Source organism: Mobula hypostoma, chromosome 3, assembly GCF_963921235.1.
Source record: "Mobula hypostoma chromosome 3, sMobHyp1.1, whole genome shotgun sequence".
In the NCBI taxonomy this organism is placed as follows: Eukaryota; Metazoa; Chordata; class Chondrichthyes; order Myliobatiformes; family Myliobatidae; genus Mobula; species Mobula hypostoma.
This window is the reverse complement of record NC_086099.1, coordinates 163,765,419-163,781,739: the sequence shown is the minus strand read 5'-3', so window position 1 is coordinate 163,781,739 and position 16,321 is coordinate 163,765,419. Positions and strand designations below refer to the sequence as shown.

At 42.6% G+C, this 16,321-nt stretch overlaps 1 protein-coding gene across 11 annotated transcripts in view; it reads right to left on the bottom strand.

The window, feature by feature from the left end:
- Positions 1-16,321, bottom strand: part of tpk1 (thiamin pyrophosphokinase 1) — a 399,771-nt gene that overhangs the window by 170,174 nt on the left and 213,276 nt on the right. For all 11 annotated transcript variants that reach the window (XM_063044013.1, XM_063044014.1, XM_063044017.1 and 8 more), the window contains one exon: positions 6,422-6,568. In XM_063044013.1, coding sequence (XP_062900083.1) covers positions 6,422-6,568 — 147 coding nt within the window. The remainder of the gene's footprint in view (positions 1-6,421; positions 6,569-16,321) is intronic.

Genomic DNA, 16,321 nt, shown 5'->3' with positions numbered 1-16,321 from the left:
AGAGGACATGGGGTGGGGGGGGGTCCTTAAAGATTGAAGTGGAAATACTAGCACAACTGATAATCTTGAACTGCACTGTCTGTATCACCAACATAGTTGAAGCAGCAGAGTGACTGAACTGAATAACATAGTATTCCTGGATCTTTCTCATTAAACCCAGCCCTTTGGGGTGGTCCAGTAATGAAGAGCCAGTGTCTTACAGCTCCAACAGCTATATTTCAATGGTGCCCCTGGCACTGGCCTTGTGGATTTTGTGCATTCTCCATGGGACCATGGGTTCCCCCCGACTGATTTCACTCGTCAAAGATATAAAACCATAAGATATAGGAGCAGAATTAGGCCATTTAGCCCATCAAGTGTGCTCTGCTATTTCATCATGGCTGGTCCAATTTTCCTCTCAGTCCCAGTCTCCTGTCTTTTCCCTGCATCCCTTCATGCCCTGACCAGTCAAGAATCTATCAACCTCAGCCTTATATATACATAAAGACTTGGCCTCCACAGCTGCCTGTGGCAAAGAATTTCACAGAATCATCGCTTTCTGGCTAAAGAAATTCCTCCTCATCTCCGTTCTAAATGAATGCCCCTCTATTCAGGGGCTGTGTCCTCTGGTCTTAGGCTCTCATACCATAGTTAACATCCTCTCCACATCCACTCTATCAAGGCCTTTCACCATTTGATAAGTTTCAATGAGGTCACCCCTCATTCTTCTGAATTCTAGCAAATACAGGCCCAGAGCCATCAAACACTCTTCATATGACAAGCTGTTCAATCCTGGATCCTTCAATATGATAGTTGGAAGACTAATTGGCCACCATGAATTGTTCCTTGTTCTGGTGGCTTATGGAACTGATGGGAACATGGAGAGAACAAGTGACTGAGTGGGTACATACTCAATGTGTCGAATGGCCTCCATCTATGTTATAAAGAAAAGTTCAAAAAATTGGCTGCTTTCTCTACTACTCCATTCCATTCTTTGTGGAAAAAATGCACTCTGTCTCTCTAACTTTAAAATCATGTGCTCTGGTGTTTGACATTTCTACTCCAGGGAAAAATTCTGACCATCCACCCTATCCCTCTCAAAATTAAAAAAAAAGCCTCAACGTTGAGTTTGAGATCGTGGATACCAGATTGCGGCCAATAAATAGAAGTTAGGTTGAAGCAAAGTGGCCATTGTGGGAGCAGAACAAAAGCAGAGTGGGGAGCTGAGGTTTTGGCTCAGAAGGCTTCAGTGAGAAGAGGCAGAGCCTTGTTTGGGGTTTATCAGTGCCTAGCTGGAGCAGTGAGAATCAATCCTAGGGTAGGGGTGTCCTCCTCTTGCATGACATGAGCGATCTGGGAGAGCTCAGTGTTCCTGATTGTTACGTCTGTGAAAAGTGCACCTGGGTGCAGCTCGTAACAGACGGTGTAAGGGAGCTGGAGCTGGATGAACAATGAATCATAGATAGGAGCTACAGGAGGCAGTTACACTGCTGGAGGCAGGTAGTTGGGTAACTGTCTGGAGAGAGAAAGGGATCAGACAGACAGTTCAGTGTACCACACAATGAGGGAACTCAGCAGGTTAGGCAGCATCTATGGTCAAGAGTGAACAGTCAACATTTTGGGCTGAGACACTTCTTCTAGACTGAGAAGGAAGGGGGAAGATACCTGAATAAAAAGATGGGGGGAGGGGAAAGAGGCTAGCTGGAAGGTGATAGATGAAGCCAGGTGGGTGGGAAAGGTCAAGGGCTGGAAAAGAAAGAATCAAATAGGTAAATCAAATGGACAATAGGACAAAGGGAAGGAGGAAGGGACCCAGGGGAAGTAATAGGCAGGTGAGAAGAAACAAATGGTCAGAATGGGGAATGGGTGGGGGGAGGGGTGTTGGAAGTCGTTCACCATTAGGAGATATTGATATTCATGCCATCAGGGTAGAGGGTACCCAGATAGATTATAAGCTGTTGCTCTTTCACCCTGAGGGTGACCTCATCTTGGCACAAGGACTATTTGGGGCCCTGAATGGAGTTGAGGGAGGAGGTGTATTGGCAGGTTTAGCACTTAGGCCTCTTGCAGGGATAAGAGCCTGGCGGGAGAAAGGTGGGGAGGGATGAATGGACAAGGGAATCACGGAGGAAGTGATCCCTGCAGAAAGTGTGTGGGGGGGGGGTAGGTAGGTAAATATGTGTTTGGTGGTAGGATCTCTTTGGGGAAGGCGGAAGGTGTGAAGGATAATGTGTTGGATAATGTGAGGATTATGTGTAATGGCATGAGGGACTATTTCAGTAGTGTGAAGATGGGGTGAGCACAGAACCCCTACAGTTGTTCCCCTCGATAGCATGTACACCACCGTTTTAGATACTGTTGGGGAGGGGCATCCAACCAAAGGAAAGCCATAGCAACCAGGTCTCTGGCACTGAGAAAGGCTCTGTGGCTCAAAAGGAAATGAAGAGAAGAGCACTGGTGGATACAGACCATAAGTAAGAGCAAAAGACATAAAGAGCAGAATTAGGCCATCTGGCCATTCGAGTCTGCTCCGCCATTCAATCATGGCTGATCCTTTTTTTTCTCTCCTCCTCAACTCCAGTTCCTGGCTTTCTCCCCGTAACCTTTGATGCCATGTCCAATCAAGAACCTATCAATCTCTGCCTTAAATACACCCAATGGCCTGGCCTCCACAGCTACATGTGGCAAAAAATTCCACAAATTCACCACCCATTGGCTAAAGAAATTTCTCCGCATCTTTGTTTTGAAAGGGTGCTCCTCTATCCTGAGGCTGTTCTCTCTTGTGCTAGACTCTCCCAGCACAGGAAACATTCTTTCCACATCTACTCTGTCTAGGCCTTTCAACATTTGAAAGGTTTCAATGAGCTCCCCCCTCATCCTTCTGAATTCCAGTGAGATCCAGGTTCCTTGTATGATAACCCTTTCATTCCTAGAATCACATACATAGGGGAGCAGACAGGAGATTCTGTGGATGCGAAAGAGACTCTCGGATAGACCATTGCCTCCACATGCTTCAAACTAACTTCTTTTTATTGGCCCATGGTATGTTATTATGTTATTAATAACCCAAGCAATCTTCCGCTTCGCAGACAAGTCCTGACAGACCCTGCTCACTTTTTAAAACTGACACACAAAATCCACAAGGAACTGTCTCCAACTTTCTCCATAATCTCCCACTCCTCAGACAAGGGTGTAAATAGTTAATATGAGCAGGTAGAGGTACAAGATGAATTCGAGGAAAGTAGAGTGTTGTTATCAGAGGTGGATTTTTTTTTTACGTAAAGTGAGGTGAGTGCTTGGAATGCACTGCCAGGGTGGTGGTAGACGTGGAAACATTAAGGAGGGTTAAGAAACTCTTAGATCGACACAAGGTTGAAATAAAAATTGAGAGCTTTTTGTGAGAGAAGTGTTAAATTTACCTTGGCACATCATGAGCCGAAGGGCCTGTACTATACTTTACTGGTCTATGTTCTATCAAGTCTCCTTTCAGCCTCCAAAGCTCTGGGGAGAACAACCCAAGTTTGTCCAATCTTTCCTTGTAGTTTATAGCCTGTAATCCAGACAGCGTCCTGATAAATCTCCTCTGTGGTCTGACGAAAATCTTAAGTTGCCACACTTAAACGCAATAGCTCTAGGCAAGCACTGCAGTCACTTTCTTTACCACCTTACCCACTTGCGTAGCCGCTTTTAGTGAATTATGCACATGGACTCTATGGATCCTTCTGTATCTCAATGCTGTTAAGGCCCTGCCATTAAATAGAAACATAGAAACATAGAAAATAGGTGCAGGAGTAGGCCATTCAGCCCTTCGAGCCTGCACCGCCATTCAGTATGATCATGGCTGATCATCCAACTCAGAACCCCGTACCTACCTTCTCTCCATACCCACTGATCCTTTTAGCCACAAGGGCCATATCTAACTCCCTCTTAAATATAGCCAATGAACTGGCCTCAACTGTTTCCTGTGGCAGAGAATTCCACAGGTTCACCACTCTCTGTGTGAAGAAGTTTTTCCTAATCTCAGTCCTATAAGGCTTCGCCTTTATCCTCAAACTGTGACCCCTTGTTCTGGACTTCCCCAACATTGGAATCAATCTCCCTGCATCTAGCCTGTCCAATCCTTTTAGGATTTTATACGTTTCAATAAGGTCCCCCCTCAATCTTCTAAATTCCAGCAAGTATAAGCCTAGTTGATCCAGTCTTTCATCATATGAAAGTCCTGCCATCCCAGGAATCAATCTGGTGAACCTTCTTTGTACTCCCTCTATGGCAAGAATGTCTTTCCTCAGATTAGGGGACCAAAACTGCACACAATACTCCAGGTGTGATCTCACCAAGGCCTTGTACAACTGCAGTAGTACCTCCCTACTCCTGTACTCGAATCCTCTTGCTATGAATGCTAGCATACCATTCGCCTTTTTCACCGCCTGCTGTACCTGCATGCCCACTTTCAATGACTGGTGTATAATGACACCCAGGTCTCGTCGCATCTACCCTTTTCCTAATCGGCCACCATTCAGATAATAATCTGTTTTCCTGTTTTTGCCACCAAAGTGGATAACTTCACATTTATCCACATTAAATTGCATCTGCCATGAATTTGTCCACTCACCTAACCTATCCAAATCACCCTGCATCCTCTTAGCATCCTCCTCACAGCTAACACTGCCGCCCAGCTTCGTGTCATCCGCAAACTTGGAGATGCTGCATTTAATTCCCTCATCTAAGTCATTAATATATATTGTAAACAACTGGGGTCCCAGCACTGAGCCTTGCGGTACCCCACTAGTCACTGCCGGCCATTCTGAAAAGGTCCTGTATATTCCCACTCTTTGCTTCCTGTCTGCAAACTAATTCACCACCCACACCAATACCTTACCCCCAATACCGTGTGCTTTAAGTTTGCACACTAATCTCCTGTGTGGGACCTTGTCAAAAGCCTTTTGAAAATCCAAATATACCACATCCACTGGTTCTCCCCTATCCACTCTACTAGTTACATCCTCAAAAAATTCTATGACATTCGTCAGACATGATTTTCCTTTCATAAATCCATGTGTCCGATGATTTCACCGCTTTCCAAATGTGCTGTTATCACATCTTTGATAACTGACTCCAGCATTTTCCCCACCACCGATGTTTGGCTAACCGGTCTATAATTCCCCGGTTTCTCTCTCCCTCCTTTTTTAAAAAGCGGGGTTACATTAGCCACCCTCCAATCCTCAGGAACTAGTCCAGAATCTAACGAGTTTTGAAAATTTATCACTAATGCATCCACTATTTCTTGGGCTACTTCCTTAAGCACTCTGGGATGCAGACCATCTGGCCCTGGGGATTTATCTGCCTTTAATCCCTTCAGTTTATCTAACACCACTTCCCTAGTAACATGTATTTCCCTCAGTTCCTCCATTCACTAGACCCTCGGTCCCCTACTATTTCCGGAAGATTATTTATGTCCTCCTTAGTGAAGACAGAACCAAAGTAGTTATTCAATTGGTCTGCCATGTCCTTGTTCCCCATGATCAATTCACCTGTTTCTGACTGTAGGGGACCTACATTTGTCTTAACCAGTCTTTTTCTTTTCACATATCTATAAAAGCTTTTGCAGTCAGTTTTTATGTTCCCTGCCAGTTTTCTCTCATAATCTTTTTTCCCTTTCCTAATTAAGCCCTTTGTCCTCCTCTGCTGGACTCTGAATTTCTCCCAGTCCTCAGGTGAGCCGCTTTTTCTGGCTAATTTATATGTTTCTTCTTTGTAATTGATACTATCCCTAATTTCTCTTGTCAGCCACGGGTGCACTACCTTCCCTGGATAATTCTTTTGACAAGCTGGGATGAACATTTGTTGTAGTTCATCCATGTGATCTTTAAATGCTTGCCATTGCATATCCACCGTCAACCCTTTAAATATCATTTGCCAGTATATCTTAGCTAATTCACGTCTCATACCTTCAAAGTTACCCTTCTTTAAGTTCAGAACCTTTGTTTCTGAATATACTTTCTCCTTTCATTTGACCTCCCAGAGCGTAAAACCTCACACTTGCCCCGTAAAACTGTCTGCCATCTCTCAGCTCACTTCTGTAACTTATCTATGTTCCCGGTTATTCTTTAATAGACCTTTACCCTCTCCACAGCTCCACCAATCTCTGAATTCAGGTATTCAATATTCTTGACACATTTCTGGAAAAGGCTATTGAATTACACCTTTTCCTTCAGTGGTTTGGTTTTCTTAAATGACTACGCTATAGCATTCATAGATCATAGACAGATGACACCTTTCAAAAGCTTGAGCATGAAGTGCAATTTACCACTATTTATAAAAACTGTCATTAATGAAAAAATGCAGGATGCTGAATTCCTGGCAAATGGTAATTTATTAAAGATTTTTTTTTGCCAATCAGCTTGCTTTTAGGAACAATTTAAAGGTACAGTTAGATACTTACAGGCTGGAGTAAATATGCCAGCGAAGTCCCTTGAATTATCACAACTGGTAAGTCAGTCATCTTCACAGCATGGAACAGAGTTTCCACACTGGCCATAATCTGGTCAAAGCGCCCACCAAGTCCACCTAGTACGACCACAGCGTCAACCTAGCCCCAAAAATGACAGATATTTTCATTAATCATTTTTCCTTAACATCTGTCTCCTGCTGTTCTCATCTCGGGTACATAACATACAGACCTAATATTAAACTTTTACATAAAACAAGACTCTAATTTATGATGCCAGAAGCAATGACTTATAGTTCTCAATGGAGAATGCAAGAAGCAATGAAATTCAAATCTGAGCTTCTTTGTGATTTCAAAGGCATAGATTCTAGTCAGTTGTGCAGGTCCTGACTTATTAATGTAATTCTATGATCTAAATGTTTAAATGTATTATAGTAGAAATAATTATTCCTTAGAGATAAATCAACTGTGGGTTTATGAAGTTTGTAATGTGGTTTATGTGAAGAACTTGTTACAGCTAAGCAGAAATTGTACAACACCCTTTATGGGTACAATGCTGCAAAAACATTTCACTTAATGCAAATTCTAATCAAAGGACAGAGTGGATTGTGTGGAAATTTCTAACTTGCTGACCCTCTGTGTTCCTTGCCTGTTGGGCGAGGTGTTCAAAGTGAGTGTTGATTTTCTGGCCCATGGAAAAGATGTTACTGGCTACCTGTCAGGACTCAACATCACTTTCAGTCACGAGCCTGACTACTTGGTAGTTGCTGATCTGACCATTACTCATTGTTGAGGTCTGCCCCATACACTCATCACTGACCTACTCACCACTAGTTGTCAAAGTCCATCCATTACACTGGTCGCTGAAATGACCACCACTAACTGTCAAAGTCAATCCTCCACACTGTGCTTCCCAACATCAATAGGAGGTGAAATTTCCCAGCCTTTACATTGGTAGACTTTTTCAGCTCAGTTAGCTGTCTCAATGGCCCCAAGCTGAATGAGACCCCAGATTTTTCTAGAACCCATGGCTCAGTATGGGACACCAGGGGTGGACGTTGGGGAGAAGAAGACAGTTTGGTTAATGTTGTTCATTGAACACTTTGATGAAGTTCAGGTACTTTGGCCAATAATTAAGACATAAGCTCCATCTTATACATCTTATTTTTATTAAGTTTTTTAAAAACGCATGCTTTTTTAAAACTCATGCTACTTCCCAGATGATTGACATGAAAACTCTGCTTCTCAGGTGTGACTGATGCTGTTTTTGGATTACAGTAGTTGCGAAGCGACATAGTCACTTCCCACTAAGAATGGACACAGATGTAGTTACGTCATCATCTGTGAAGCAAAGCTATGGCTTCATAAGACCAGAAGACAAAGGAGCAGAAGTCGGCCATTCGGTCCATCAAGTCTGCTCCGCCATTTTATCATGAGCTGATCCATTCTCCCATTTAGTCCCACTCCCCCGCCTTCTCACCATAACCTTTGATGCCCTGGCTACTCAGATACCTATCAATCTCTGCCTTAAATACACCCAATGACTTGGCCTCCACTGCTGCCCGTGGCAACAAATTCCATAGATTCACCACCCTCTGACTAAAAAAATTTCTTCGCATTTCTGTTCTGAATGGGCGCCCTTCTACCCTTAAGTCATGCCCTCTCGTACTAGACTGCCCCATCATGGGAAACAACTTTGCCCCATCCACTCTGTCCATGCCTTTCAACATTCGAAATGCTTCTATGAGGTCTCCCCTCATTCTTATAAACTCCAAAGAATACAGTCCAAGAGCGGACAAACGTTCCTCATATGTTAACCCTCTCATTCCCGGAATCATTCTAGTGAATCTTCTCTGTACCCTCTCCAACGTCAGCACATCCTTTCTTAAATAAGGAGACCAAAACTGCCCACAGTACTCCAAGTGAGGTCTCACCAGTGCCTTATAGAGCCTCAACATCACATCCCTGCTCCTATACTCTATTCCTCTGAAAAAAAATGCCAACATTGCATTCGCCTTCTTCACTACCGACTCAACCTGGAGGTTAGCCTTCAGGGTATCCTGTACGAGGACTCCCAAGTCCCGTTGCATCTCAAAACTTTGAATTCTTTCCCCATTTAAATAATAGTCTGCCCATTTATTTCTTCTGCCAAAGTGCATAACCATACACTTTCCAACATTGTACTTCATTGGCCACTTCTTTGCCCATTCTTCCAATCTATCCAAGTCTCTCTGCAGACTCTCCGTTTCCTCAGCACTACCGGCCCCTCCACCTATCTTTGTGTCGTCAGCAAACTTAGCCACAAAGCCGTCTATTCTATAATCCAAATCGTTGATGTACAATGTAAAAAGAAGCGGCCCCAACACAGACCCCTGTGGAACACCACTGGTAACTGGCAGCCAACCAGAATAGGATCCCTTTATTCCCACTCTGTTTCCTGCCAATCAGCCAACGCTCTATCTACGTATGTAACTTTCCCATAGTTCCATGGGCTCTTATCTTGTTAAGTAGCCTCATGTGTGGCACCTTGTCAAAGGCCTTCTGAAAATCCAAATATACAACATCCACTGCATCTCTCTTGTCTAGCCTACTGGTAATTTCCTCAAAAAATTGTAATAGGTTTGTCAGGCAGGATTTTCCTTTAAGGAATCCATGATGAGTTCTGCCTATCTTGTCATATGCCTCCAGGTACTCTGTAACGTTATCCTTGACAATCGACTCCAACAACAACTTCCCAACCACCAATGTCAAGCTAACAGGTCTATAATTTCCTTTTTGCTTCCTTGCCCCCTTCTTAAATAGCGGAGTGACATTTTCAATCTTCCAGTCCTCCGGAACCATGCCAGAATCTATCGACTTTTGAAAGATCATCGCTAATGCCTCTGCAATCTCCACAGCTACTTCCTTCAGAACACGAGGGTGCATTCCATCTGATCTGGGAGATTTATCTACCTTTAGACTGTTCAGCTTTCTGAGTCTACAAGCATGGAGTGAGTGGGGTCATGTGATCTTCCCATCACTGCAATTCTGATCAAGCAGATGGACCTCAAAAAACTGTCAACAAGAAGCCCTACTTTGGAAACTCTCCAATCAGCTTTGACAGCAAATAGAACACTCTTCTAAGTTTTACCACTGTTAAAGAGGATAGTTTCTTTAAATGTTGTTGAGTGACTCTGACATGAAGAATCAAATGTAAACTATTAAAAGAATTGTTTAAATACATACAATATGATCAACCAAAGTACTTAAAACCATTAACTTAATAACATAAAACAAATTCTAAACATTTCATTAAAAATAAGGAACTTACCTTTATTCTCAGGAGCCTAAATGAGCTCTTGCATCCAGCACCAGAAAGATTTAGAAAGATAATGTAGTACCATTGTTGAGTATATCTGGGGCTCCTATTTGGTTACTGGCTTGAAAATCTCAGTCTCGGTGATGTTTACCAACAATACCTGGATCTGTGTAATTGGCATTGAATGAACTCTTACTCTGAATTAAAATACTAGCCTGTGGGAAATTCCTTCAAACTTTACAAGCCCTTTGTTCATGTTGCATGTGTTCCATATGTTGTATTTATAGTCTGAATTAAATAAATACTGCTGCAATTTTTATCTAGTTATTCCGGTTATTTTAACAACTGAATTTAATGTTTCCCTCAATCTTCTGTCAACCAGTGAAAATAGATTTAATTCTGTGAACATATCTTCATAACTTCCTCCCCAAAGCCCTTTGGCTCTCTGAACCTTTTTTAATGTAGTCCCCAGCAATTATATCACCCACGTTTATGGTATGCAGCCACCAATACTAAGCAATTTTCCATATCCTCCTTCCATTACCCTAGACATCAATTATAAAGGCACCACTTATACATATTAAGCACTTTGACTATTTTGGGCAATTCAATAAGCTTTTTGCACCTTAAAGTGTGATTATCTTAATTATGTAATCTTCTCCAGCTAATGTATTAAAAGCTCCACTGATTTCAGTCAAATTGAAGTATTTAATAAATGTATTTCAGCTGTGCTGCTAACTGGCTATCTAGTGTATTAGAGCAGTGACTCTGCATTGTAGTGTAGCCAGACAGCACTGATTGTTTCAGGATAGTGTAGGAGTGACTAACATGAATGCATGCATTTACAGGGTATAAGGGTTCAATTTCTGTTGTCCTATCTCATCACACACGAATACTGATGACTCCCACATTAGTAAATTAAAAGCTTGAAAATTGAGCTCTGCTGCAGTTTTAGCTGAGGCACTGAAGTGCTCATGAGAATGTTCCTACTCTCCACTTTTTAGTTTTGTTGTCAACCATTTACATAAAGCAAATAATGTTAATACATCCTATCTTTATAGGGTGGTGATATGATGTCACCACTTGTCAGTTATTCAACAACTGCAGTAAAATTTAATAAACTAAATGATTTTTCTCTTGAGCTTAGGTATGAAGTTCTAAAGATTTGCTACCTACTGAATGAAGAAATCTCATTTCACCTTTCTCTTGAATAGCTGTTTTTTTTTAATTTTGAGACTGTGACTGCTGATTGTAAATATCCCAACTGCATCCTCTCTGTCAGGGCCCACAATAATGTTGTACATTTCAATGAGATAATTTCTCTTGTTTTAAAACTCAAGAGAATACAGGACCAGACGACTGAATCTAGCCTCGTGCAACAAACCTGCTATCTCTGGAATAAATCTTGTGAACCTTCACTGCATTTGCTCTATTGCAAATATAGCCTTCTTAGGTTAGGGAGACCATTTCTGCACACAATACTCCAGATGTGATCTCTCCAGGGTTCTATCTAATTGGAGCAGTGCGTCACTACTTTTGTATTCAAATCTTCTCCCAACAAAGGCAAATGCACCATTCATCTTTGTTATTGTTGCTGTACATTAACATTCAGTAAACTTTATGCAACAGCACCCTAATCTCTCTGAACACCAACAGCTTTCAATCTCTCAGCATTAAAAATATCAACTTGCATATTTTTTAACCAGAGTGGTTCTTCCACATCTATGACCAAAGTTCAAAGTAAGTTTATTATCAAAGTACATATATGTCACTACAAACAACCCTGAGATTTATTTTCTAGTGGGCATACTTTATAAATCCAGAATAAAATAATAACCATAATAGAATCAATGAAAGACCGCAACAACTGGGTGTTCAATCGGTGTGCAAAAGACAATAAACTGCGCACATACAAAAAAAGAAAGAATTAAAAAATGATTAAAAATAAGCAATAAATATCAAGAATGTCAGATGAAGAGTTCTTCAAAGTGAGTCCATAAGTCGTGGGAACATTCAAGTGATGTTGAGTGTAGTTATCCCATTTAGTTCAAGTGCTTGATGGTTGAGGGGTAAGAACTGTTTCTAAACCTGGTGGCGTGGGTCTTGAGGCTCCTGTATCACCTTCTTGATGGCAGCAGCGAGAAGAGAGCATGATCTGGGTGCAGGGGTTCCTGATAACCGATGCTGCGTCCCTGTGCCAATGTTCCATGTAGATGTGCTCAATAGTGGAGAGGGCCTTACCTGTGATGAACTGGGCCATATCCACTACCTTTTATAGGATTTTCCATTCAAGAGCATTGGCGTTTCCATATCAGGCCACAATGCGACCAGTCAGCACACTCTCTACTACACACCAATAGAAGTTTGTCAAAGTTTTAGATATCATGCCAAATGTTCACAGACTCCTAAGGAAGGAATGATAACACTGAGAGATTTAATGTTGCTGACTCTCTCGACCCCTGATCCTCCTATGAGGAATGGCTCACGGAACTCTAGTTTTCGCCTCCTGAAGTCATTAATCAGCTGCTTGCTCTTGTTGACACTGAGTTACTGGCTGGCGTTGTGGCACCATTCATCCAGATTTTCAATTTCCCTCCAATCCATTGATTAGTCACCATCTTTGATTTTACTGCAGCAGTGGTGTCATCAGCAAACTTGAATATAGCACTGGAGCCGTGCTTAGCCACACAGTCATTAGTGTAAAGCGAATAGAGCAGGGGGCTAAGCACGCTGCCCTGTGGTGCACCTGTGTTGATGAGGGGATATTGCTGCCAATCCGAACTGACTGGTGTCTGCAAGTGAGGAAATCGAGGATCCAGTTGCACAAGGAGGTATTGAGGGCAAGGTCTTGAAGCTTATTGGATAGTTTTGAGGGGATTACAGTATTGAATGCCGAGCGGTAGTCAATAAAGAACAGACTTTGTTGTCCAGATGTTCCAGGGTTGAGTGAAGAGCCAATGTGATGGCATCTGCTATGGACCTGTTATGCCAGAAGGCAAATTGGGGTGGATCAACGTTGTTTCTCAGGCAGGAGTTGATACATTTCATCACCAACCTCTCAAAACACTTCATCCCTGTGGATGAAAGTGCTACTGAACAACAGTCTTTGAGCAGGTTACCACATTCTCCTAAGGCACCGGTATCACTGAAGCCTGCTTGAAGCAGGTGGTACCTCAGACTGCCAAAGTGAGAGGGTAAAGAGCTCAGTGAACACTCCAGCCAGTAGATCAGCACAGGTCTTTAGTACTTGGCCAGGTACCCCGCCAGGGCAGAATGTTTTTTATGGGTTCACCCTCCAGAAGGCTGCTCGCCCATTGGCCTCAGAGACTGAAATCACAGGATCACTGGGGACCGTGGGAGTTTGTGATGGTTCCTCCATGTTTTGATGGTCAAAGCAAGCATAGAAGGCATGGAGCTCATCTGGAAGCAAAACCCTGATGTTGCTAATGTTCTTTAGTTTTACTTTATAAGACATGATAGTACTGAAACCTGGCCCAACTGTCAAGTATATTTGTTGATTCAAGTTTTGACGGGAATTGCCATTTCACCCATGAGATGGCTTTCTGGAAATCATACTTTCTTGGGTGCCAGATTTGAGTGCCTCTGATCTGGCTCTCATCCAAGGTTTCAGGTTGGAGAAAATTCTTAGTGATTTTGTGGAGACACACTTGTCTACAACTGCTTTTATAAAGTCTGTGACAACCATGGGGTATTCATTCAGATCGACAGACGAGTCCTTGAGCACAACCCAGTCCACTGACTCGAAGCAATCCCATTGCCTCCCTCTGCATCCCACAATTATTTCTTTGTTGTCTTAATCACTAACCTTTCGCTATCCCCCTAAAACTACACTGCATTCTTCTCACAGTCCACAATGCCATCTGGTTTGGTATCATTAGTAAACTTGAAAAAACAAATTGACCAGGTTATTGAGATAGATTGTGAATAACTGGGATAGCCATTGTTGACCTTTTACGCGGGGAGCTATGGCTCTCCAGTCATTATATTCAAACTGAGACTGGGAATAACATGGCGATTGGGCAGGAAAGTGATCTTGAGGCAAAATATAAAATGTGCTCCCAGTAAATGACAGGATAGGTTTATGGGATCGTGCTCTAGCTTACCTGTTATGTACAGGATAAACATCACTTCATAATTCATTTATCCCAATTTTACTTTATTTATCCAGTATCATCATGGCCTCTGGGATATAACATTGAATGTTTGAGCTCAAACTTAAACAAGTTTACTAAATTGTTCTAAGTTTGCTTGTTAGTACACAACCAAACAGAAAATTGAATAATCCCTAACTTGCATCTGGCCTAAAAGACCATAGGTATGTGAGCAGAATTAGGCCATTTGGCCCATCGAGTCTGATTAAGGGCAGATTGTGTCTAACAAGCCTGATAGAGTTCTTTGAGGAGCTGACCAGGCATATAGATGAGGGTAGTGCAGTGGATGTAATCTATATGGATTTTAGTAAGGTATTTGACAAGGTTCCACACAGTAGGCTTATTCAGAAAGTTAGAAGGCATGGGATCCAGGGAAGTTTGGCCAGGTGGATTCAGAATTGGCTTGCCTGCAGAAGGCAGAGGGTGGTGGTGGAGGGAGTACATTCAGATTGGGGGATTGTGACTAGTGGTGTCCCACAAGGATCTGTTCTGGGACCTCTATTTTTCGTGATTTTTATTAACGACCTGGATGTGGGGTAGAAGGGTGGGTTGGCAAGTTTGCAGACAACACAAAGGTTGGTGGTATTGTAGATAGTGTAGAGGATTGTCAAAGATTGCAGAGAGACATTGATAGGATGCAGAAGTGGGCTGAGAAGTGGCAGATGGAGTTCAACCCGGAGAAGCGTGAGGTGGTACACTTTGGAAGGACAAACTTCAAGGCAGAGTACAAAATAAATGGCAGGATACTTGGTAGTGTGGAGGAGCAGAGGGATCTTGGGGGGAAAGGCCACAGTTCCCTGAAAGTTGTCTCACAGGTGGATAGGGTAGTTAAGAAAGCTTTTGGGGTGTTAGCTTTCATAAGTCAAGGGATAGAGTTTAAGAGTCGCGATGTAATGATGCAGCTCTATAAAACTCTGATTAGGCCACACTTGGAGTACTGTGTCCAGTTCTGGTCACCTCACTATAGGAAGGATGTGGAATCACTGGAAAGGGTACAGAGGAGATTTACCAGGATGCTGCCTGGTTTAGAAAGTATGCATTATGATCAGAGATTAAGGGAGCTAGGGCTTTACTCTTTGCAGAGAAGGAGGATGAGAGGAGACATGATAGAGGTGTACAAGATAATAAGAGGAATAGATAGAGTGGATAGCCAGCGCCTCTTCCCCAGGGCACCACTGCTCAATACAAGAGGACATGGCTTTAAGGTAAGGGGTGGGAAGTTCAAGGGGGATATTAGAGGAAGGTTTTTTTACTCAGAGAGTGGTTGGTGCATGGAATGCACTGCCTGAGTCAGTGGTGGAGGCAGATACACTAGTGAAGTTTAAGAGACTACTGGACAGGTATATGGAGGAATCTAAGGTGGGGGCTTATATGGGAGGCAGGGTTTGAGGGTCGGCACAACATTGTGGGCCGAAGGGCCTGTACTGTGTTGTACTATTCTATGTTCTATGTTCTATGATCCATTTCACCATGGCTGATTCACCTTTCCTCTCAGCCCCAGTCTCCTGCCTTCTCCCTGAATTCCTTTATGGCCTGACTAAGCAAGAATCTATCAACCTGTACCTTAAGTATACCAAAGAACCTGGTCTCCACAGCTGCCTGTAACAACAAATTCCACAGATTCGCCACCTTCTAGCTAAAGAAATTCCTCCTCATCTCCATTCTAAAAGGACATCCCTCTATTCTGAGGCTGTGTCCTCTTGTCTCAGACTCCTCCACCATCGGAAACATTCTCTCTGCATCCACTCTATCGAGGTCTTTCAACATTTGATATGTTTCAATATGATCATCCCTCATTCTTCTGAATTCCAGGGAGTACCGACCCAGAGCCATCAAACGCTCTTCATACGACAAGCCTTTCAATTCCGGAATCAAATTAATCTTTCTAATGGTTATTGTTCAGATTTTGTTTTAGGCCAAATATTGCAGATGCTGCAGACTGCATTTAAAACAGAAATGCTGGAAATGTTCAGTTGGGCAGATAGTATCAGCAGGTAGAGAAGCTGCTCCTGTTTCAGGTGCAAAAGGTTCAAACATTTCCAAGTTTGAAGATGCAAAATATTGAGGAGGGAAGGAAACAGTAAAAGGAAGGTCTATGACAGAGGGGAGGGTGGAGAAATAATTAAAAGAATGACAGTGCTCAAGGAAAAGGGGATGGTAAAAGGACCATACTAATCAATAAAGGTGTCAAACAAGTCACCATCGGCATACGTGAACTACGATCTGGAATTATTGCAGTCACTGCTAAATTAAGATGGCTGTAATGTGCTGATTGAAAGTTGAGATCCTTTTCATTAATTTCATTGAGCTTCTATGGAACAGTGATGAAAGCTGGGTATAAAGTGTTCAGCAGGTTGTGTGACAGATAATTAAAGCAACACAGTGGGCAGAACCTCTGGATAGCCTACAAGTACCCATGCTTTA